Source organism: Stegastes partitus, unplaced genomic scaffold (assembly GCF_000690725.1).
Source record: "Stegastes partitus isolate 25-593 unplaced genomic scaffold, Stegastes_partitus-1.0.2 Scaffold423, whole genome shotgun sequence".
In the NCBI taxonomy this organism is placed as follows: Eukaryota; Metazoa; Chordata; class Actinopteri; family Pomacentridae; genus Stegastes; species Stegastes partitus.
Window position 1 is genome coordinate 28,166 of NW_007578154.1, and position 24,246 is coordinate 52,411.

At 39.6% G+C, this 24,246-nt stretch overlaps 1 protein-coding gene across 2 annotated transcripts in view; it reads left to right on the top strand.

The window, feature by feature from the left end:
• Positions 1-3,599: 3,599 nt before the first annotated feature.
• Positions 3,600-24,246, top strand: part of ppm1e (protein phosphatase, Mg2+/Mn2+ dependent, 1E) — a 62,426-nt gene continuing 41,779 nt past the window's right edge. The window contains exons 1-2 of one of the 2 annotated variants that reach the window (XM_008285922.1): positions 3,600-3,914; positions 4,028-4,221. In XM_008285922.1, coding sequence (XP_008284144.1) covers positions 4,037-4,221 — 185 coding nt within the window. In that variant the 5' untranslated portion in view covers positions 3,600-3,914; positions 4,028-4,036. Of the gene's footprint in view, positions 4,222-24,246 lie in introns of both variants that reach the window. The other variant, XM_008285921.1, reaches the window with a different exon arrangement.

Here is a 24,246-nt window from a genome sequence, read left to right on the forward strand (position 1 = left end):
CTCTTGACCCGCAAGTACACGTTATATGACATCAACTCATCCATTTGATCTTGACCTTTCCTCCTGGATAAAGGCAGCTTTTAGAAAACTGTCTCTTCTGCAGTTTTGAAAACTTCTGAAAACTGTAGCCAGTCAAAATGTGGGACATTGTCTCAATATTTGGGACAAAGGATAAAAATGCAATGCAGTCCTGCATAAAGTGGGACACCTGATCACTGTAGGTGGTGATGGGTTGGAAGCAGACACTCTAGAAAATCAAACTACTTATTTGAAATGGTTTAGATAAAACTATTCCTGGAAATCAGGGGAGAGTCTCCTCTGAGAACTTCACTGAGCCCACATTTGTCAAAAATATGCTTACAGGAGTGTCATTACGCTGTGAATGTGGGGACTCTTGGCAATAAAAGTGCCTTCTAGACAAACATATCACTAATGAATAGGAGTGTCATAAAATCATTCATTTTTTAAAAACAAAAACAAAAACAAAACAACCCCCCCAAAAAACAAAAACTTTTTTAAATTATTAAAACAATAAGTATTTTTACATACTTTTTCTTCACATAAAAATACGATTACAAAAATAGACTGAATTTACATGCCTTATGCAAAAAAAAAAACTATTTGAATTCACAAATATTTCCTCCTAATTTAATACACAAAACTAGTTTATTCAAACCTAAAAGTGTGAATATGTTTCTACATTTAGAGGAAGTTAACAGAAGAGATCAATCTGTCTATATTATAGATATTTATTTTGTTTTAACACATGTAAGTATTGTTCATCAAACATTAAAAGCCAAAAATACACATGATTTTGTGCAAAATTAAGACAATTAAGGACTATATTTACACAACTGTACAGTTGAAATCAGAAGTTTACATACACGGTATAAAAGGACATATAATCTTTTTTTTCTGACTGTCTGACATTAAATGTGACTAAACATTTCCTGTTTTAGGTCAGTTAGGATTACCAAAATTATTTCTATTTTCCAAATGCCAGAATAATGAGAGAGAGATTTTTTTTAGAGAATTTTTTACTACTTTTTTATACAGTGTACTGTATGTAAACTTCTGGTTTCAAATGTATATCTTGAATAATACCCGCAATATGCTCAAATGATCAGTATTACAGAGATACAAAGATTAAGGTGTATTTTAACTTTAAAATCTACCATCAACCTTTTCAGCTACACCAACAGAGACCGTTAGAGGAGAATCAGGGGAGAGAAGAGAAACACTGGAGGGGAGGGTAAAATAGCACCATTACACCCCCCTGTGGAAAAGCATGAATCTCAGGCAGACCACTGGAACTAAAACCACAAGCCTCAGAATGTATCAATAACAACAGTGATTCATAGTCTGAGAAGGACGTGCTCACTGCCAGAGACTGTACCTCTTTGACCTGTCTGGCTTATCTTTTTTTTAAAATTTACATATAAGGTCAAATGTTAAATCAGAATGATGCACTACAAGGGGCTAAGCTGCTCGATCACCTTTTAATGGACTGGATAAACTCTGTAACGACTGGAGGATTATTATTGGGAATATACTCCAAACTATTGTCTGGGAAACCAGAGGCCGGACAGACAGATGGAGACATTTAAGGACAGTGATGTATTTTTGGACAATGTGAGAGAAAATACCTAGAAAAAGCTTTTTTTAAAATCTAAAATTCTGCCGCAGTTCAAACTGTAACATGAGCCAGCTTAGTTCACTCCTGAATGCATTGATACAGGGCTGCTGCAGCAGAAAGATGGAGAAAAAACAAACCAACAGATGACAAGACCCTGTCTCCAAACCTGTAATGTCCACAGACCCTCAAGGACGAAAGTATTTCCTTGGGGTGTCCTTTCTGTACTTCCTCCCCCTTTCAGTGGGTTTGAGAAAAAGTAGACTTCAGGTCATTGTTTTGTTTGTTTTAATGTCAACCTTTTCCGGATTATGTACTGAACAAAAACATAAACTCAGCATGTAATATTTTATTCAATTAAATCCATTCTTTTGAATGAAAGAAATAAATATTTGTTCTTCCAACATATGAAATCTCTACAACAGAATGAGTGTCATAAAACAACAAAGTATGACATTAGAAATGATAATGAGTAGCTCAAAAGTGGGTCATAGACCAGAAACCATAAGTCAGTAACAAATCACACATCTGCAACCAGTAGAGTTAAAGAGGTTGTTGATGCTGCTTGTGGAATATTGTCCCACTTTTCCTGAAGGACTCAGTGAAGCTGGTAGACATTTTGGAGGACATAATTCTGTTGTATCTGTTGTCAGACATCTAGAGCATCTGAAAGGATTCCTTTAAACAATAGTTGTGAACATTCAATTGCCTGACTACAGCTGTAGCTTAGAGTACAGTATCCTGCGTGCCAACAGCTCATTTTTCTCTTGTCATCTGTGGCCGTGTGTCATTTGAATAAAGCTGCAATTTAAGGTGCCCTTTTACAGTCACTGGTCAAAGGAGTGTCTGGTCATATTATCAGATCATTGTCTGGCTAGGCAGTGGATTAACCCTCCAGACTCCAAAACCTGCCAGCAGGTGTGAAAAACAAACAAAAATCCACAAAATGACACCATTTATCAGAGCCAGAAACTGTAAAAACAGAAGATACCATCAAATTAATCTGTGATGTATCCTTACATCATAAAAATAACTAAATCTGAACTTAAAATTGTGAAACAAAAAATAACACGAAATAGAACAAAAATAAATAAATGTGACACTTGATGCAACCCTTAAGCCATTAGTGACTCAGCTTTGACCAACAGTCATATAACAAAAAAACGGACTTTTGGGCTAAACTGCAGGCAGTGTTTACTCAGAGCAGATAGCATACAAGTCTGGAAACAAACTAAAAATGTAAGTAGTAAAATATCAACAGTATGTAGAGTCACCATTTCCTCCAGTGTTAGAAACATCTGTGTACACATTTCTTCCATTTTTGTAAAAGCAAAGAAAATGTAAACTGTATCCTCATATCCTCAACCTGCTCAACCCTTGTCTTGATGCATTATGAGGGTTATGCAAAAAATTCTGAGGCCGCACCTATAAAAAAAAACAAGAACAAAAACATAGCTAAATTCAAATTGGGCCCTAACTATCCCTGACAGAGTCGTCTCCCTGTGCACCAATGCGCTGCTCCTACTGCTCCTGCAACATTTGAAATGCTCCCTGAAAGGCCTATTATGTAAATTTCGTTTTGGGAAACCTCAAAGGGAGCTGCCCGGTTACCACTGTCGCCTCACAGCTAGAAGATTAGGTCCCGGTTAGGATGCCTTCTGTGTGATGTTTGCATGTTCTCCCTGTGCAGCGTGGGTTCTCTCTGGATTTTCCATTTCCAGATAATGGATGGATGGATGGATGGATGGATGGATGGCGGAAACCTCAAAGGCAGAGGTTCTTTGTTATCAGTTGAACAGCTAAAACATATTTTGTGCACAATTGGCCACATTTCAAGCTTTTCTAAACATTACAACAGCTTTTAAACTTGCTTTCTATGTGAGAAAAGAAGATGACATGCATTCTGTGTTCATATTTGTCTTCAGTTTTATTTGACATTTTAAAACCAGCGTTTCCACTTTTCTCTGAGTCTCTGCAGCGTGCTTTATGAGGCCAGCTTCGTGATGACATTAAATTTCACGTCAGGAGTCTGCGCTGCGTGCGCGCTCCCACGCGGCACCGGCGTCTCTCTGACGTCACCGCCCTATGATCATCCGAAATCCCTGATAACGCGGACGCGCGCTCCCGCTCGGCTCTGAATGGGGGCTCAGTCCAGCCTGTGACAGCTCGTCCAGTAGTACGAACCGCAGACGCCTCGGTCCGCTGCTCCGGTCGGCTCCGCTGTGCTCAGACACTCCGCTAGCGAACGGCGCCGCTCCTCCGGTAGTCCCCGTCCGTTCAGGTAGTATGGTCGCGCACTGACAGTCCCACTAGTTCGCTTAGTGTACTGACTCTTCTCTTCTTAGCCCGGCAAGTTAGTGTCACTGACGGGTGGAGCTGTCTCTGTCTGTCCAGGAATGAGAAATGATGGCCGGCTCTGCAGCAGAGGAGAAAACCTTCCGACGGTTCCTGGAGCTCTTTCTTCGGGAGATGAGAATGCCTCTGCAGGAGAGCGACCCGCTGCCGATGCGCCCCTTGACGGACCTGGTGTCTGAGGAGGAGGTGGAGGGGGAATGTCTGGACTTGTGCCTCCAGCACCTCTACAAATAGTTAAGTGTGCACTTTTTTCCTGTCGTGGCATGCTGTTGTTTCCGTGTGTTTGGTCGTGTGTGTGTGTGTGACCCCGGCTGGGTCTCCATCAGATGCTCAACTACCTGCTTCACATGGCGCTGGGTGTGTCCGGCACCAAGTTTAGACAAGTGTTTTGAACAGAAGAGGAATTAAATGTAAAGCAGAAGTTAAAGCCGCCTCGCCCTGTGCTTGTGTGCTGCCAATAAAACCTCCAGCGTTTGTGCGCATCGCCTGCTGCTTACACATTTTTGCGGCAGCGCTGTCAGAGCTGGAGGTCTGCAAAAAGGTGAACCCCTGGTTTTGCGTAACAGCACGACGTCATCGTGGTGTAGGAGGGGGAGGAAGCCATCGCCATCACTGCTGAGCGCATCTTCATGCGGGCTAAAAATAACCCCACCGGTTACGTTATTAGCCTCGATGTTAAAATCCAAGACACAGACTGAATGAATGATCACAGCCTCTAATGCAGCTTGATGAGGACAATAAATGCAGATCACAGTGACATTATTTTTTTTTTGCAGATTTCTCATCCAGACCTCATTGAAATCACTTAAAGGTTAAAAGGAAAGGAAACCCCAGCTGCATGTCAACAACCTGAATTATCTGCTCCTCTTTAACATGCATGCCTGTAATTTGACAGCCTCCCACTCAAGTGAAGTCTTAATAAATCCAGCGTTTGGACAAACTTGGCAGAAGCTGTAAAACTGAGAGAGAAGCTGCCCTGAGCTCTGCCGCTTGGCCTGGTTTTGAATCCAAAATAGGTGCAGAAACTGTGCTGGGAAGAGCAGGGTGGAAGGACTCATCTAGGGCACTGAGTGGCAGGGGGACTGCTGCTGCTGCTGCTGCCTGCATGTGATGACTTAGGCGACCAGCTTGCATGTACACGCTATATGTATTTATACATGTGTGAGGTCAGGTTGCTCTCCAGCAGTGATGGGGAGCATATGTTGGTGGCAGGATGCGTCGCACGCAGCCAGGAGTGCTGTCAGGTGTTCTCAGTGTGTTTGACCTGTTGGAGCAGCCGTGCACAGATCAATATTAGTTCACTACACATGGATGTAAGGTCAGTGAGCATCCAGCATCTCGCACAGCCTCCCCCTCGCTCCGCACACACCTGTTTACTGTGGAGGAGTGGAAAGGCTTTAATTAATCTGTACGTCTTGTATGGAAACACATTCATTAGCAACAACTGCAGCTCCTCATGAAGACAGCATCTGAGACTCATGGGAGCTATAGTTTTTAAATATTAAATGAGGCAGGACGTGGTTAGTTTAGCTTTGCTTAAAAAAAATGGGATTAACACCTCTAAAGGTTGCTACTTACAGTAGAGATGCAATGATTAATCGGTTAGCTGCCAACTATTAAATTAATCGCCAACTGTTTTGATACATCAATTTGAGAGATTTTTTAAAAAAGAAAGAAATTTCAAAAATTTCTAAATACAACTTCTTAAATTGAAAAATGTTCTAGTTTCTTTCCTCCTCTATGAGCTACAACGGTAAATCGATTAGTTATCAACTATTAAACACTAATTGTAGCTATTTTTGTACTAAAAATACTCTAATTTCAGCATCTTAAATTTGAATATTTTCTGGTTTCTTTGCTTCTCTATTGAAGTCTTTGTTTTGTGGACAAAACAGGACATTTGAAGACATCATCTTAGACCTTAGATAAGATCAAATAAGAAAAAACTAACAAATCCCGAAGGAAATTCTTACGCCAGATATTGACGAACTCAAATAAACTCAGTAAACAAAATATAGAACATGAGAATAAATGCAGAGCTTAGTAGATACTGAGGTGGTATACATGATAATGACATATTGCACACGAGGCAAACAGTGATGACATTTTAAAACTTTGTTTTGACATTAAAAAGACTGAACAACTTATCGATTAATCAAAAAAATAAATGACAAAGTAATCGCAGTGACAGTAATCACTAGTTGCAGCTCTACTATTTAGTATTTTTGTTTCTTTAATGCGTACGTTTTAGTCTGCAGCTTCAGCTTCTACTCTACTTCTTGATCAATACCAGTTAAAGGGCTGCTTCACGTTTTTGCAAAGGTGTTGTAAAAATAATTATTAGGTGTCCATTTAGACAATGGAACAGGTTCTGCAGTCGATGTACTTCCTGTTTGTTCTGGACATTATGTAACCGCTTTATAATGTTCTTTATAATGGACAAGACATTTGTCACTTTTGGTTTTGGGAAACACTGATCGACATTTTACAGACCAAAGAACTAGTTGAACAATTGAGAAAATAATTGACAAATTGAACAAAAAAAAAAAAAGTTTAATGGCAGCCCAACGTGTGACATTCATTCTGACTTACATTTGTTCAAAGCTTCCAGCTGGTTGAACACGAGTCGCCACCTTTAGTACCATGATAAATGATAAATGACATATACCACTGACTTTATGATTTTACATATAAGACAAAAGACCAGTTTAGAAAATTAATGTTTTAAAATGTCATAATTAGGAACTAATAAATTATTTAACATGTAAATAGTTTTTTAAAAAATCTCCACCTCAGCCAGTTATTACTGTAAAATGTAGCAAAGATGTTAATGCATCAGTAATATAATCCAGATAATCATTGAAACATGTCGCATAATTATTAGTCTTTATACATTTTGAAATTACTTAAGTACTTTGCTGAAACATATGCAGGTCTTGCAATCACACTTGACAAGGACAAGTTTCTAAAACAAGGCAGAAACACCACACTGTATGTACACATACTGTATATAGTAATACTTTAATGAAGCTCCTCAAAGCCAAAGTTAAACTGGTGTTTGGTTCCTGTCACTGTTGTTGCTGACCAGATTTGACTGAAAGCTGAAGTTGGTGCAGTAATTTAAATGGAGTCCATCCAGTCTGGATGTGAGAAACATCTATTAGCCAAACTCACCAAAATAACAGCAGCTCAATGCCTCAGCTCACTCTGTGAAATATCCTCCTGTCTGTTTTCTGGCAGTGGCAGTTTCTTAAACATTTGGCTCGTTAGAGTCGATGAATCACTCATTGGCCACTTTCCACGGAGCAGTTTATCATACGAGACGAATATAAAGAGCCATAAAGGTCAACGGGGACACTCTTTTTTGCTGTTTTATGTACACAAAGCAGAGCTTTTGAGCTGCAAATTTATAATATGACGCTAGAGGAAAGGTCAGCGGTTCACCATAATCATGAGAAATCATCTTGTGTGAAGCATGAATATCTGCGACTGTCCTCTGGAGAAAAACAAGAGCATCAGTCATTTCAGCCAATTGCCAAAAGGTATATTTTCAGAAATAATGACTTCTATCCGTTGGGGGCAGAAGAGGAAGTAGGTTATTATAGAGCCACAAAGTCTGCTTGTTGGATGTGTGAAGAGGTTGGGGTTGATGGTTGGGTCAAAAAAAACCATGAGACTAATTTAGAAGATCGTTGTTCATTTTACCTTGCAATACGTTGCTCAGCTTTGATTTTATTTTAAACATAAAACGTACTTCCAAACCTCAACCATCCATCCATCCATTAGCTTTGTATATCCACTACACGCTCTAGAGGGTTGCGGGGGCTGGAGTCTGTTCCAGCTGATGTTGAATGAGAGGCGGAGAACAGCCTGGACAGGTCAACAGTCCATCACGGGGCTAACACAAAGAGACAGACAAGCATGTAGCTCACATCTACGGCTGATTTAAATCACTAATTAACCAAACACGCATGACTTTGGACTGTGGGAGGAAACTGGAGATTCCACAGAAAACTCACACAGTAGAACATGCAAACCTCAACCAGGTGGTTATTATTGTAGCCATGACAATGAAGGTCCTTTAGTCTTAGTAAAGTAGTTATTTTAACCCAAACCACAATGTCTCACTAAGCACAAAGTGGCTATAATTAATATTCTTAAATAACAGTGTATTAAATGACAGAGCTGCATGTATTACTGAGCCTACGATGAATCATCACCTGAACCTGCAGCTCCCCTCAGCTTCACGGCGCTTTACTGTTTTTGTTCATTGTTTTGGGCTGCAACGGGCAGCTGTTTTCACAAAAAAGAGCTCTAAAATCCAGCAGTACACTACCTGCTAGCGCTGAATAATAGACAGAAAGAGTTTTAGCAACTAGCTGGTGAACAGAGTGAAGCTTTTAGCAGCAAAAAAGAGTCAGTTGTTTCCCTCAGGAGTTGGCTGAAACTGAAATTATACCTAGAAAATGGGTGAATGTTTGACTTGAATTTGCAAGGTTGTTAGACACATGACTGTAAATGAATAATAATGTGTATTTGTGACTGCTGGATGTAATAAGCAATTACAAGTCAGTGTTGTTCTTGCCTCCAAGTGTCCAAAAAAAATGATTTATTGCAGGTTTAACAAAGTAGTTCCTTTACCTCAAACCATGGTGTTTCCCTAAACAACAAGTGTTTTAATGAGTACAATGAGCCGCTACAGTATTTGTTTGGAGTCAGTCCTGCAGACTCCTTCCCTGCTACAGGAGCCACAGAGCACACAGATCACGTATCAACTCTCATTGAGTGCCGACACATGATCTAATGTATCACTTAAGCTCCCATTAACAGTGGCCGCAGTCACTCACGGCGGCGTTTGGACTTGCAATGAAATAGCACATATGACTAAGTCTCGTCTGCGTGTTTGACACTTCTTTACATCATATACAGCAGTTGTCATAGTAACAGCCCAGGCATCCTCGCGCAGAGTAATAATGGTCAGTCTGAATACAGCAGGCAGCACCAGCAGGCTGGCAGCGTTTCAGTCGAGCGTCTCTGAATGTGGAGTTTGATAACAGCGCCTCAGGCAATGACAGAACCAATCAGTACACCGGCTTCTATGAACCCTAACTGTGTTATTTAGCTGTTTATGCTCAGGAAAGTTGGGAAACTTACAGTATCTTTAATGTCTGGTCAGTTTCGGACAGTGTGGGCAAATCAGTTACCTCTTTAGAGCAGTAATGATGTCAGACACATGGCTGGGTGTCTTTAGAAGGGCAGAATGTTTCAGTAGTGACACTTTTTTGGGGATTATTTTTCTCAAACCATTAACCATATTGTTGGATAAACCCCTATTTTAAGTCAACACAAATTTTTCTTTTTGCCTTTATAGAGAGATACAGTAGAGACGAAATGAAATGAGGGGAAATAGACAAACGAACTTAAAGGTTTAACAAGATGTCCTTCCTGAAAACAGTAGAAAACAAAAAAACAAACAAACAAACAAACAAAAACAGCCATTCTCCTGACCGTGTAATATTCCAAGGCATTCTAACCCTAAACTACAAAAACAGCCAAAATTAGCGACTTGTGTTGTGTTACGTATCTGTAGCAGTTCAAATTCTTCCTGAAAAATCAATTGAAATTGTTAGTGGTAGCATTGCACCTAATTTTGATGAAACTGCCACTAGTGGTGTGTTTGGAGCCATTTTGCAGTCAAGTTGTTGACATGACTGTAGATTTTTTTTTCCTCCGAGCGAGAAAAATCGTCACTGTTAGACATTTCAAATAGCTTCTAGTCAGCGTTTCCATTTGGGAAAAACACATTATGGTTTAAATGCCGTGACATAAAAACAGTGTGTAAATGACACTGATGAGGTCAAAACAGTAAAGCTGCAGGTCAGAAAGACAAAATGATGCTATAAAGAGGCTAAAATGCTCTGCAGAATAGTCATTAGCAGTGTTTCCATCACATAATTTCATGTGAATTTTGACATATTGCATTAGAAAATATTAAAAGAAACTGCAAAAATTGAGCAGTTTCCCCAATTACATAAAGAAATTTTTGTGCTGGCCTGAGGTGGTGTTAGACTTTATTGACTTATTAAAAATAATGGGCTTCATTAGAGATGGAAGCACCTTTTTCAAATAAGTTCTGCTGTAGCGAATATTTAAAGCACATGACAGATCAGGTGTTTCCTCATCTTTCATTGTCTTTGCTTTTTTACATCATGAAATACCAACAGACATGAAAGAATAATTACAACTTTTCAGACTAAAAACAGTTCCTTAAGATTACTCTATATTTTGCTCTCATAGATAGCTAAAGTTTAGTTTTTTTCTTATTCATTGAGTTTTTTTTTTAGCACCTGGTGAACCTACTCTGTTTGTTACGGCCATGTGTAGCGTAGCCTTTAGCGCCACCTTCAGACAAAAATATGCAGCTTAGTTTATTTGCTCCAAAGCAGTTTTTGCAACATCTTGAACGTTTGCTTCAAATTCACTTCACAGTTATATGAAAACCCAGTTACTAACGCCTCAAATGTTAGAGCTTCCTTCATTTAAATTAAGGTAGTACTAATAGATGTTCTGGCCATATTAATGCAGCAGAAAAATCTATAAATGCAACACTGACAAAGAGCATGAGTTATTTCATGGAACAGCTATGTGTCTGCATCATCACTCATTTGGAGTTTCTGTCCACCTGACAACTCTTTTAGCTCTGTTTTTGGTCTCCACCACTCCTCAGGGGAAATATCTGGCTCTTTAGCTGCAAAATGCTCCGCTTTATATAACTCTTTTCCCAAACGCAAATTGTGTTTACAATCCCTGCCTGGATAATTTAATGTAAGGTAACATGAGGCCTTGAAACTGGCTCCAAATGTAAGCTGAATTTTCTGAAGGGGGGGTGGAGTAGTCACGTCTCCCTGATACCTGATCCATTTATGTTATTGGTTGGGTGGAAATTGGACTGATGGCAATGGTGAAACACAACCAGAACAGTTAGCTGCTAAAAAGCTCTGAAGAGCTAAAGGGACCTGCAGCATCTCCATCACTGTGAGCGTCACATGTCAACCTAAAAATAATGATTCACGCAGCTTTAAACCAGCAACTGTTGCATCAAAGAATGAATTAAGGAGATTATGAATCAGACAGATTTTGATATTTGCTGACACAGACACATTTTGGTTCATTCCCAACAAGTATTGAGGTTAAACACGCAGCCTGAGATAATAGGAATGAAACAATGAGTTCTGGATATTAGCTGAGTTTGGATTTGTCCGCGTTGGACTGAAAGCCTGCAGACGTGTGGCCTCGGCGGCTAATAGAGGAGAACTTTTGCTGCAGTTTCCGAAGCAGACTGATGGTATGAGTGTGTTTATATTTGTGCGGTGGCCAGCATCCTACATGGCTGTCTACTGTAGCGGTGCTGCAAGTGTAATGATAGTCGGAGGCAGCAGCTCTGGTGATTCATCCCAACGTGTCATTAGTTTGTCTCTGGGTTGAACAGCTAATAATAGACTTCTGCAAGAAGAGAGATCCCCTCTGTGTGTGAGTGTGTGTTAATAGGGGGCGGGTGAAGCACTTGGTGTGCTAGAACGAGTCTGAAGGTGTGGACAGAGCTTGTGTGTGTGTTAAAATGACGCCAGTTAATCCGTTTTCCTCCCGGCAGCTGGGAGTCGCATCTGAAAACGAGAGGATGCAGTTTACTCCCTCTAAACACAGCATGATTTGTGTGTGTGTGTGTGTGTGTGCGCGCGCGCGTGTGTGTGTGCGTGTACGTGTGGAAGGTTTACTCCCTTGTATGACTAAAATTACACTCGTGTGAGAATAAAACAAGCTAATAAAAAGACAAATCCCGCTTGTAGGCAGAAGTACGTCAGTCCTGCGATGACACCTCATTCGAAAACAAACGAGTAATGTGCGTAAAGGATTTTGCTCTTTGACTCCCTTTGCCAACAAATTTTGTCATTTAGTATTCTGCTCCTTTGCGTAAGCACAAGTACTGACATGCCAAGAAAAAATCCTCCACTTATAAGGCTACTTGGGTAAAAGTATTGACGTAAAACGAGGAAAACTTACTATTAGTAAGTACTCGGTGCAGAGAAAAGTTCCCTGTGACTGTTTGAAATAATGAATTAATGTTACTGATTTGGTAGGATTTTACTGTTAATTTGAACTATTTTAAGTAGGATTATTCTCAGCATGAATTAATCTGCTAATTATATTCATGATTAATTCAGAAATGAGCAAGAACTGCCCATTAGAGCCCGAAACTCCAACATTTAAAAAAAATAGATTACAGTTATTTAATTACTTTAAAGGAGAAGCAGCAAATCCTTACACTGTAGAAGTTGGAACTATTAAATGTTTTTCCTTAAATAACAAGTCAAAGTCATTTTCTGACAAATGAATGATTAATTAATGATCATAACTAGTAACTAAAGCTGTCATATAAAGTCAGTGCATTACAGTTTCCGATTGCCAATTTTGTTGCACACCGCAATGACAATAAAGATATTCTAATCTGTTCTTTCTATTCTAAAATGTCTGTCAAATTTGTAATGAAGTTCAGTTTTTGAGTGAAAAACCCCCAGAACCGTGGTAATTGACATGAAGGTTATAATCCAATATAATAAAATGTAGCTCAGTTGCAACCAACATCATTTCTGTAATTTTCTGCTTCAAAACCATAGTCAAAGTCATGAGACAATGTTCCATGAAATTATTTACAGAATCTCTATTATGAACTTGGTACTATAATGTTTCCTGACCAAATTGGTTTTATTATGTTTATTAAACCTGCAGTGCAGAATTTTTGTCACTGTTTGCGTTTACTGATGACCTGGCTAACTACATTTAGTGCCTAAACTTACCTGAAAACTTCCTGAAACTGCAAGTAAACACCGAGAGAAAACCAGTGAGCGAGCACAAAAGTCAAAATGTGACCTAAAGTCTCAAAATAATACTGTAATAATAGCCAGAGACGGCAACCTCAAGTCTCCTGGGTGAAACTCTGCTGACTCACACCGCCACCCCACCAACCCCGTCAGCCTCCGAATGCAAACTTTTGTTCCTCTTGTAAGTGCAAAATCGTGGTTCCACTGCCATTAAATGAGGTGATAATGGTCCTCTGAGCCTCCTAGAAGGTGCAGGAGGTCCCTACCCTGGTGTGTATGTGCGGGACTGATCTGCTATGATAACAACAATTTAATGGTGTAGAGATCTAAACCATAAACTAGGGACTGAAGCTGCTGATCGCTGAGTCACATTCTTTATTGCAGCCTGTCTCCCATTTCCTGTCACTTCTGTGCTGCCCTCTGTCTAATAACGAGGAAAAATCCCTTTTTTTTTATTAGCCTTTTCTAAAAACACTGAACTCAAAATGAAAGATGTGATGTGCTTTAGATTTGGCTGATTGGTCCAGACTGAAACATACATCTGATGCACAGTTTAGTTGATCCAGAACAAAGCAGCTCGGCAGTAATCTTACATTACTGTCTGTGTGTACTGACTGCTGATGAATTGATGATGACTTTAAGAGAAGAGGGGGAGTTAAATGACACGCACGCACGCACATGCACACACACACACACACACACACACACACACACTGAGCTGATAGATAGTAATTGAGGGGAGAGCCTTTCTAGACCTCATTAAACAGAAACGTCTCCCACAGCTGTAAAGAACTAGGGGGTAGATCCGGCTTCCTCCTGCACACATGACACACTCAAGTATGTACACACATGACACACGCACACACACACACGAAAAGACACACACACACACAATTAGAGGAGTGGGTGGTGTTAGAGGAGCTGCTGGTGACGGGTTTATTAAAGGATAAACCACAGACTGCAATGACTGTGTGATTGAGCTGCTGCGTTCAATTCATGACAGTCTTAGTGATAAATCACCTGCTTCACACTACAGATAGTTTTATTGTTTGTCCCACATTTCTTCTCTTCACTCTTCACTTTATTTGGGATCAACCTTTATTTGTTCGGACTGACTGAACCTCAGCTCTTACGTAAGATAATATTGAAACTGTTGTGCAACGGAGGATAACATCAAAGCTGCAGCTGAGTCTAACTGTAACTAAGCTCACCTTCACGTTAGTTTTTATGACTGTTTTAACTCATTTTCACATTAGTCAATTAACAGAAAATAAAACTGCAATTGTTTGATAGTTTCTGATTTTAGCTTCACAAATATGAGTTGCTGTTTTTCTGTCTTTATGTATGACAGTGAACGAGGTTTCAGGCAGCTGATCAGCCAAAACAAGGTATTTGAAGATGGCGTCTTGGATTCTGGGCAGTTTTAAAGGCAATTTTACACTATTTTCTCACATTTTTTGGACAAAATTATCAGTTAACTAATCAAGAAAATAATCTGCAGGTAAAAAAAGCCCTCTTTGCTGCCAAAACATGACTTGCAGTCTGATTTTGGGGGATAAATGCTTTGATTAAATAATGGCTCAACATTTTGTTTGTGTTAGCTGCTTTAAATCAAACCAGAAAGAGTAACATCATCACCCATACATCCATTTTCTGCTGACATATTACTGTGTAAAAGTCAACATTAGCTGCGTTTCCACCAAAAATACCCAAAGCTTGTAGTTACAGAAACTAAAATCTGGGAAGTTTTGGAAAGAACTGAAGGTTCCTTTAGCCCTTTGTTTACCGTATTTCCATCGTTGTCTGAAGCTCTGTGAAGATTAGTCAGATTACTCAGGTGACGTTTAAAGAAGACGACCGTTTTGGCATATGGTGTTTTCATGCACAACGAAATTTTAAGGACGTCTTCCTCTGCATAAATCTGCATCTATGTTGTTGCGTGGAAGCACAATAAACAGAAACAATCTTGTTTGCAGTTTTTAAAGATCCAAAAGTACATAAGCAGTCATTCAGAATTGCAAGCCTGATTGCAGAAGTTTATGTATGTTCAGAGCATAAAACCTCTTGAGCAGGGGCTGTTTTTGCGTGTAAAGCCATCAAACTAGAACTTGAGTAGCTGGATACCTTAGTTTAGCCTGGTAATGTGGAAAAAATTAGCCTGGTTCTGCCCAAAGGTGACAAATCTGCCTTTCTAAACCAAACCGATATACTTTGAAGTGTAAGAAAGACACTTGTGCTGGACTGTTTGTGGCTCTCTGCAGTTGCCAAGTAACCAGCAAAATACCAGTTAGTTACTAGCTGCAGCCAGCAAATAATCATCTATTTTGCAGGAGATGGTACAAAACGATGACAACCTCAATGACATTTTGAAGACGTCTCCTCTGCATAAATTTGCAGTTGTAGACTTGGAAAAATGCAAGAGAACTGAACCAATTGTCGATGTTTGGCGCTGCAACCTCAACTCCCTATAGTTTCCATACCTTCATAAAGTCCAAACCCCAGAGCAGGGGGTGAAATTATCAATATCCATACTGCAATACCAAATAATGAGCCAGAAGAAGATACAGCATGTCCCAATATATTGTATGTGAAATGCAGTACGCCAAAAATACCAGGATGTCCACAACACCTGGTGGGATTTTGCAGTATGGAAGCCAACACACTTTTCTGGACATTCTGAGCCACAATCCTCTGCACAGCTACGTCACATACATAGCAGTGTCATGTCCAAGTATAAACAGATAACAGCTCGTTTGTCACTACAGACTACAACGGTCAAAGTTTAAGACTCAATATTATGACAAAATGGATGTCCTCATTGTACACATACTGCATGCAGCAGTTGTACTTCATGAGGGTAGCTGTGGTATATAGATAAAGTAAAAAGACAATGTATGCAGTTTGGAGAGCAGCTTATAACTTTGTATAGACTCTGGTTCCTGCTGCTGATTGGTTCGTTTGCTGCTAACACACCTCTGTCTGTCCTCGGCTTGTTTTTAGTGGAAGCTACTTTACACTCATGCTCCTGCCAGCTCAGCTGTCGATCAAACAGGAACACTTTCCCGCCCACACCAGCACTTGGAGGATAAATGAGCATTTCTGATGCATCTCCAAAGACCACTATTCTTCCTTTCTGCAATGAAGACTAATTTGAATGTAAATAATTAAATGATTCAAAAGCAATGCATTTTAAAATCTCCCTGACTCACGGCAGAGACGACTGATTTTTATTTGGACCCTCAGCTGCCACCGTGCTACACTGTGTGTTATTTGGACGATCGACATTCAGTGGGTGACATACCCCTGCTTCAGGCTGGGCAAACCTCAACCGTTATGAGTCACGTCCTCCGGTTCAAGGACGAGCTCGCTTTGTTTGGAACAATCAAACCCCTCAAGGGCTTTATTAATGAGGACTTCCCTCAGGCCGTCCTGCATAAGTAGGATGCTGCACAGGAGAGAGGAAACACTGCCAGTACATGAGCGTACAGCAGCATTGATGTCCACCTGCCCACACAGTATTATCACTCCTACGCTCCAGGGGCCATGTTCACACATAGCTGGTGCATCTCAAAAATTTGTGACCTTTTCATGTGTAGTAACGCAGAGCGATCTGAACAGAATAAATACAGTCAAATTAACGAGCATTAAATCTGGCCACAAACGAAAACATTCTGTGCAAAGCTGATTAATGATGAAAAACATCAAGGATCTTATCAAGGGATAAAAGATTTATTCCTCGAAGCGCGCTATCAAGTGATTTTAATCCTATCTGGAATGATTTTTTTCCTCCAGTCTCATAATCACAGCCCCAAATATCTGAAGATTTTTCATCACACTTGTTGATCCATCAGCTGTTGCCATCATCTCTATGTTTGCATGCGCACACACAGCCTTTACTGTGAATTTACTCTGCGCACAAATTGTCTTCAGACTGTAATGAAAGAATACACATACTGTGGTTTTATGGGCAGCAGACTGGGGATTGTCTCGTCTCCTGTGAACCATCTTCATTTCATTTGGAGCTGGCTGGCATGCCTCCGTGTTTTGTCACTGGAATTTTAATCATCTCTGATGTCTCGCTTGTGCACCACTTGAAATTGTCGTTATTTATGATTCTGTTGCGACAATAGATGGTCCTGTGTAGGAGGATGGTGTAGGAAAGACTACTTACAAATCATCTTGTTCGTCAAGACAGTTTAATGTCTATTGTGATGACTGATCAGGTTTCCCAAACAGAGGAGGAAGCTAACTCTGAATAAATCCTAATTTAAGTCTTGTACACTCCGGAAGAGATAAGCAGCGAAGTGGCAAGTAGGGACCACGTAGTGTCAATGAAGTTTTGCTAGAAGTTGCAATGACAGGCAAAATAACAGAGTCGGTATAAAGTCAAAGTGATCTCAACTGTGAAGCGACGCATTTGGTCAAGTTCTCTTGCGTCATAAAACCTGCAGCTGCAAATGAGCTCATTTCGTTTGTGCCTGGACACAACAACACAAATGCAGATTTATGCAAATGAAACATCAACACAAATTTCGTATTGTCGCATGCAAAATAGATGATCATATCTTGGCTGCAACCAGTAACTACCTGGTGTTTCTGCTGGTTACTTGCTGAGAGCCAAAAAATAGTCTGGCACAAATGTCAGTGGTTGTTTTGCTCCATGAAAAATGTTGAAAATGCTGGAGGCATGAAGGCCTTCTGATCCTTTACACCTGCACATTTCACGGAGGATGGAGGCATTAACCGGAGACTGGAGTTTTACCCTGAAGATCGAAGTTCGCGGCCTGTGATGCACTGATGTTGTTTGCTTTCGATTTTCACTCGCTTCCGGTTAGGACACCAAAACTATGTGGTTTGGTTTCGAAAAATATAACGCTTTGTTGGACACTTCACCATGTTAGAAACTTGGTAAAGGTGAGGCACCAGGATTACTTGGTTAGACTTAGGGAAAATATCATGGCTGGGGTTAAAATAAGATCCTTTCTCTACATGTTTGAAGCATTTTTCCGGGTTACCAGGGTGACAAGTCCCACCCCATGTAATAAATGATTGGTTGGCTGAAAAGGTGATCAGCAATTTCCCTGAGGTTTCCACCAAAGGGATCAATAAAGTCCTATTCTATTCTATTCTATTCTATTCTATTCTATTCTATTCTATTCTATTCTAGGTGCAACAGTGAAGCTATAAAGAGAATAGATACATTGACACGCATCTGTGATGCATGACAGGCAAATGTAATCCAGCAGAAAACACATTTCCTTCAAAATGTTATTCAGGTTGCAGCTTAGTTGTACAAAAACACACATTTGTATAGATTGTGTTGCTGAAGGAGGGATAGTGTGAACCTGGAAGGCGGTGTTGTCTTTTTTTTACTCTTTATTAGAGAGTCGTGACTAGAAACCTGACAGGAAATGAGGGTAGAGACATGCAGAAAAACTCTCTGACATTGTAGGAGGACATTGTGGTTCATAGTAGGGCAACCTGAGCTTTTCATTTAATGAAAAAAGGTCCATTAGCCTTCAGCCAGCAGGATGAAGCTGTATTCAAGGCACAGGCTCTTGAGCATTTCTGACAATATGTTCCTCTTTCTGCTTTAATTAGAACATCAAAGGTCAGACCCACAGCAGCAAGCAGCCTCAATAGCAAGCTACTGCACTGCCATGAAGGAATGTGATGTGTGCATTACCATAGCAATGATCCACAACTGAGCTGCAGTCGAAGGCACAATAAGTGGATTTTATCTGCAGTGAGCAAACGTTAGACGAATTTGTCACTTTACAGCAGACAAATCAGACCATCCAGCGAAGTCCCACATGCACTGTCTCAGAATCAAGTGACCTCCTTTTGAGCTGAACTAGTTTCAAAGACAATGGACACAGCGCCCATCACACCCGCTGCACACAGAGTACAACAACATCAGGCGGATCCACAGCTCAAGTGAAAGCTGCTGCTCCCCATTAAAAAGGAATCATTGTTTGCAGGTTTAGATGAAAGTCAACAAACGCTCGAGCACAGAAAGTGCATTTGCATGGAATTTTTTGTTTTTTTAAAAAGTCCTACTTTTTCACACTGCCATCTGTCTGTCCGCTGGCTTCTCACTGTTTAATCAGAGCAATATGAAGCCAGGAGATTTGATCCCCCTGGAGATGTTCATCCTCCGAGGCTTCTGGGAAGTAACTGTATGGCTTTCTAGAGCAGCTCTATAAATTGATGCTATTTTTTAGGCTCTGTCAGCGTCCATCTCTCCATAAAGGGGGTTTTTCTGTGACTTTGAGGCATCCTGTCTTGGAAAAACACTGGCCTGGTTGTGCAAACACCACAGAGCGACCAGTGCTCATCTTCGACACATTTTGAGTGTTTTGCATCCATCCACACATCCTCGTCCTCGGTTTCTCATACGACTTCCTCTCCTCCCACTCTTTTCCCTCCGAGCTCCGGTCTGGTCTATCCCAGCCTTTGAAATTAGTTTCAGGAGTAATCCCTTAATCAGAGTGTCTCGCTGGGATTACCACCGAGGGCAGCCTCAGTTACTGCCCTCCACCACCACTGGCAATTGTTGAGCCTGCAGTATTTGATTTATCCTCCAACCAGTACAGCCATGAAGCAGCGTAAACAGTTTGTACTAATGCGACCTTGCCTGCTGGAAAGTCTGTATAATGAGTCTTTGTTTGTGCCTGGAAGCCATTAGAATAGATGAGTTTCCTTCATAAATAAAGCCTCTTAATGCTAGATGGTCTGCCGATGTTATTTATTAATTGATGTATTCATAACGGTGGTCGAGGTAACTGTGTTGGTGGACAATAAATGTCTCTGCTTGTACCACATTAGTTTTAATACCAGTTCATTGCCTCAGATGGCCTTCAGTTTTTCATATTAATTAGTTGCTCATGTAGCTAATCAACAATATTCAACTGCTCTCATTATAGTCTGGTGGTAACAATAACAGCCATTTTTTAAATTCGCTATCATTAAGTCTGACTTTGACTTTTTGTTTGAAACTTTTTGTCTCTGTTTTTGGTCAAAACAGAAGATTTTACCAAAATACTTGTCATTGGGTTAATTGATGAACTGATTAGTTATCAGCTAACTGTTCAATTAATTTGAGTACATTTTTAAACACAAAATACTAATACATTCTCTTATTCCTGCCTCTTGAATGTAAGTATTTTGCGGTTTCCTTCCTCCTCTGTGACAGTGAACTGTATACCTTTGGATGGTTAGAAAACAAAACACATGCACTAATATTAACATATTGCATTTTTATATCTGTTGCTCTCTTTTTTTTTACCTCCATCTTAAATGTTATGTTGCCTTTTTGGTATCCAACTTTTGCGTTATCTGTCAAAGCACCTTGTAAACCCTTGTTTTTAAAAACACAATATAAATAAAGTTATTTTGTACTAAATTATGATGTTTCCTGTCAGCCTTAGCTGTAACGCAGTGAGTTGTGCTTATTAGCAAATGTTAGTATGAATGAACATGGTCAATGTTAACCCTGCTAAATATCTGTATGTTAGCTTTGTCAATAATGGTTTTTCCGTGACAATCTTTAATGCACATTTTTAGGTATCGCATTAGCAAAAGTTAATGGAAATGCCAAAATTCAAAATAGTGTCCCAGAGTTTATGAAAAAGTTTTTACCCGTGAAAATGTAATGTGTAATCTAGCCTGTACTGCCACCTTCTCATGAAATTATGTAGTTGGTTTATTTGCTTCAAAGCAGTTAGTGAAATTTTTTTGTGATTTTTAGTTTCATTTCTTGACAATTATTTGGAAACAATTGTGATCATTTTATTGTAGCAATCTGGAGTTAGCATTTAACACAAAGAACGACTGTGGCAAAGTAGAGTCTGATGGATTTGTTAGCTTAACTTGTTGTTTAGCACAATAATAGCAAATAGAAATGAAAACTTGCCTCGGCTCACATCAGTGAAAGAGTTCATGTCTAAAAGAAGTAAACACAGTTGAACTGTACGTATGTAATAGCAAAGTGTTCAGTCGGCTGACATACTGGGGACAGATGGGAGTTCAGACTCTCCCAGCATGCACCGGGGTGACGCACAGTCACGAACATGAGTCTTGGTCGGAGCTGTGGGAGGAAAGCAGAGCACAAATAGGCAAACCATGCAAATATGGAAACAGCATGCAAACTGCACACAGGCAGGAGCAGGATCCCTGCTGTCAGCACCACAGCAACCTGCTTCAACAAGACATGCAATGTTTCAGTCCACAGCTGCTTAAAGGGACACTTCACGTCATATCCAGCCTGCGCGAGCCACAGTTCATCGGTCATTCTGACACAGCGAAGCCTGTTCCTGAGGTTTACTTTTATTTTTCCAAAAGAGGTCCACTGCAGCAAAAGAAACAGAAAGCTAAAAGTAAAACAATGAATACTTTGTGGGTACAGAAAAAACTACAACTATTGTAGAGAAAAACTACAAACAGCAGCACAGGTACTTCAGGTCTTTTTTGTGTGTATGTTTTTTTTTTACATGTCCATAAAACTCACCATTCTCTCATTTTAAAATCACTTTTAACAGCTTTCTATTTGTAATTTCAGCTGTCTCAAAGCTCGTCTCTCTCTTCTAGTGCTGATGGGAAATAGTGTTTGTTCAAGGCTGCAAAAAATGTCATGCTTATCTGAGTTAATCAGTTGTTTTTTTACTGCTGGAACAAAGCCCAGAAGTGCTGGTGTCACTTTGCATCATGGGATTTATAGGATTCAGTACTTTTGGAACTTGATTTGTACCGGTGACTAAAAGTTACAGGAACTTTTGCTTTAACTGGTCTTCTTAGGGGCTGCAAGGTGGCTCGGTGGATAGCATCATTGCCTAGCAGCAAGAAGGTCACCCGTTCGCGTCCTGGTGAGGACTCATCTTTCTGCGTGGAGTTTGCATGTTCTCCCCATACATTGAAACAATAATAACTGTATTTATAACTGGATAAGTTATCTAAATAGTCATGACTGATTAATGGGTCTCATGGTTATGCATTGTACAAGTTAATACCCGGTGCATATTTACAGCTGCAAGCATTCGTTAAAATTTTGATTAACTAGTCAAGAGGTAATTAAAAGGTAACTATTTTGCTAATTGGGTTGTTGTATTAGCAATTTTTTTAATCGACAAAGCACAAATTTCTGTGTTTGCAGGTTCTAAAATATGAAAATCTGATGTTTTTCACCTTCTTAACATAAAAATAAATTTAATATGTTTTAGATTTTGGACAGACAGAACAAAACATTTGATGACATTGCCTACTTTTTTTGTTTTCTGATGACTATTTAATTTAATTGATTAGTTGAATTTGTTTTAAATGTCACGGTCATGGATCCCTTTACCATATGTTAACGACTGTCTACAAGGTCTGTGTGCAGTAAATGCTACACTAAGATGTTTATTATCAGTATAATCTCAGCAGTTGGCATTTTTTAAAACCTTTATATAATTGTATTTGTGCCGTACAATAGAAGCAATCTGTGGATAGATTTTAGTAACATTTGCACGAGGATTAGTAGGAGCTACAGTCTGTATTATGGTTTTTGGCTCAGTGGCAGTAATGTTGCATGTGAAGTTGCACAAATTATTACAGTCGTATTTATTGCTTTTTTTATATAGTGACTGAATGAGTGAGAGAGCAGGCCGACAGTATCAGACAACAGCAGCAGGGACTTTTACTTACAGTCCAGTTTCACAGCATGGCAGGTTCATGGTTAGTGGCCTTGTAACACTGGACTGTACAGAATGGAGAATCTTTCCAGCAGTGGCTCACATTGATGTCTCTAAAACAGGCGCCTTAATTAATTTCAGCTCTGGAGAGGCCCCATTTTTGGAAGTGCAATGACCTTCAAAAGTGTGCAGTGTCCTCCTTTTTTCCTCTTGCAGCATTATGGACACTTTTGCAGAAGCTCTTCCAGTCTGCTGCTGCTATTGCTCCAAAGTGCCGTCTTTGTTCACGCAAGGTGCCCATAATTCAGATGATGAGTCATATGTCTGTGGCAGATGAACTGAATGCAAAGCAGTTCAGCCCACGCTCCGGTCCAGAATCCCTGCTTGTCTGACCTTGAGAAATGTATCTTAAAGATACTGAATGAATGAATGAATGAATGAATGAATGAATGAATGAATGAATGAATGAATGAGCTGCAGACTGCCCTACAAAGAGAGGTTAATGTGTCTAAAAATGGAGGAGCACCTGCAGAAGACACACCAAGGTCATGAAGCCACGAGGTTAAATGTAAACATATTACTGCAACTAATGAGTATTCTCCAAATATATATTCACTTTTTAAATCATTTGGTCTGTTGAAATGTTACAGACAGGGAAAAAATACCAATCACAATTTGTTTCGAAACCAGAATTTCAAAAACAAAAAGAAGAAGTAGAAGTAGAAAAAAATAGACGATAGCTTCAATAATTAAGAACTCATCATTAATTACTTAAGTGTTTCAGCACCACTTGTGATGCAAATGTGCGTATCAATTTTTCATTACATATGAATTATCAATTTAATTAAGATAAATATTAATTTGGTGCAAAGATGACATTTTGACCCGTGCCTCAGGAGGAGAGTGAGTTTGATATTGCTTGCGTTCGACTGGAAATTTTGGCCTCATTACGGCACGAGAAAATGTCAGGGGAGGTCACCAAATACGTGAGCACCGACTCTCCGTGGACCGCCAGCTACCGCGGCTAATTTCATGGAAATGGTTCAGTGTGATGAACCACGGTGTCGGCCTAAGACTAAAGGTCGCTGCTCTCTTTTTGACCTTTGGTACATTTATTTCTTTGGATCAGCACACGGGCAGGAGAAGAAAACTTACAAGCAGACAACAAAAAAAAAAGAATGAAAACTAGCACTTTTGTTTCATGACATGCATTTACTTTGTGAGTAAAGCTCTGCTGTATGGAGTAGTGAGAGTGCCAAATTACAAAAATAAATCAATCAAATAATTTTTAAAAAGTGGAAATATAAAGAAGAATAAATATAATAGTAATTTATTTATTGTTATTTTTTATTTTGTATTTTTTTTTATCATTTTTATTTTTTGTTACATTTTTTAAAATTAATTTTGTTATTTTTATTTTTATTTTTTGCTTTTAAAGCGACATTTAATTTAAAGCAGCATTTAAAAGCAAAGGAAAGATGTGCAGAGAAAGGTGCGCAGTAGGAATGTCATTGCGCACAGGTGCAGAAGAAATAGTACTCAAGCACGGACTTGCCTCCTTGAGTATTGAGAAACAGCCTTGTGTAGACTTGAGGACAGCAAGTATCCCAGAATGCATTTCGCGCCAACCAGCGAAAAATTACTTTAAAAAATAATAAAATAAATAAATAAAAATGATTACAAAATAAAATAAAAAAAATGTTATAAATAA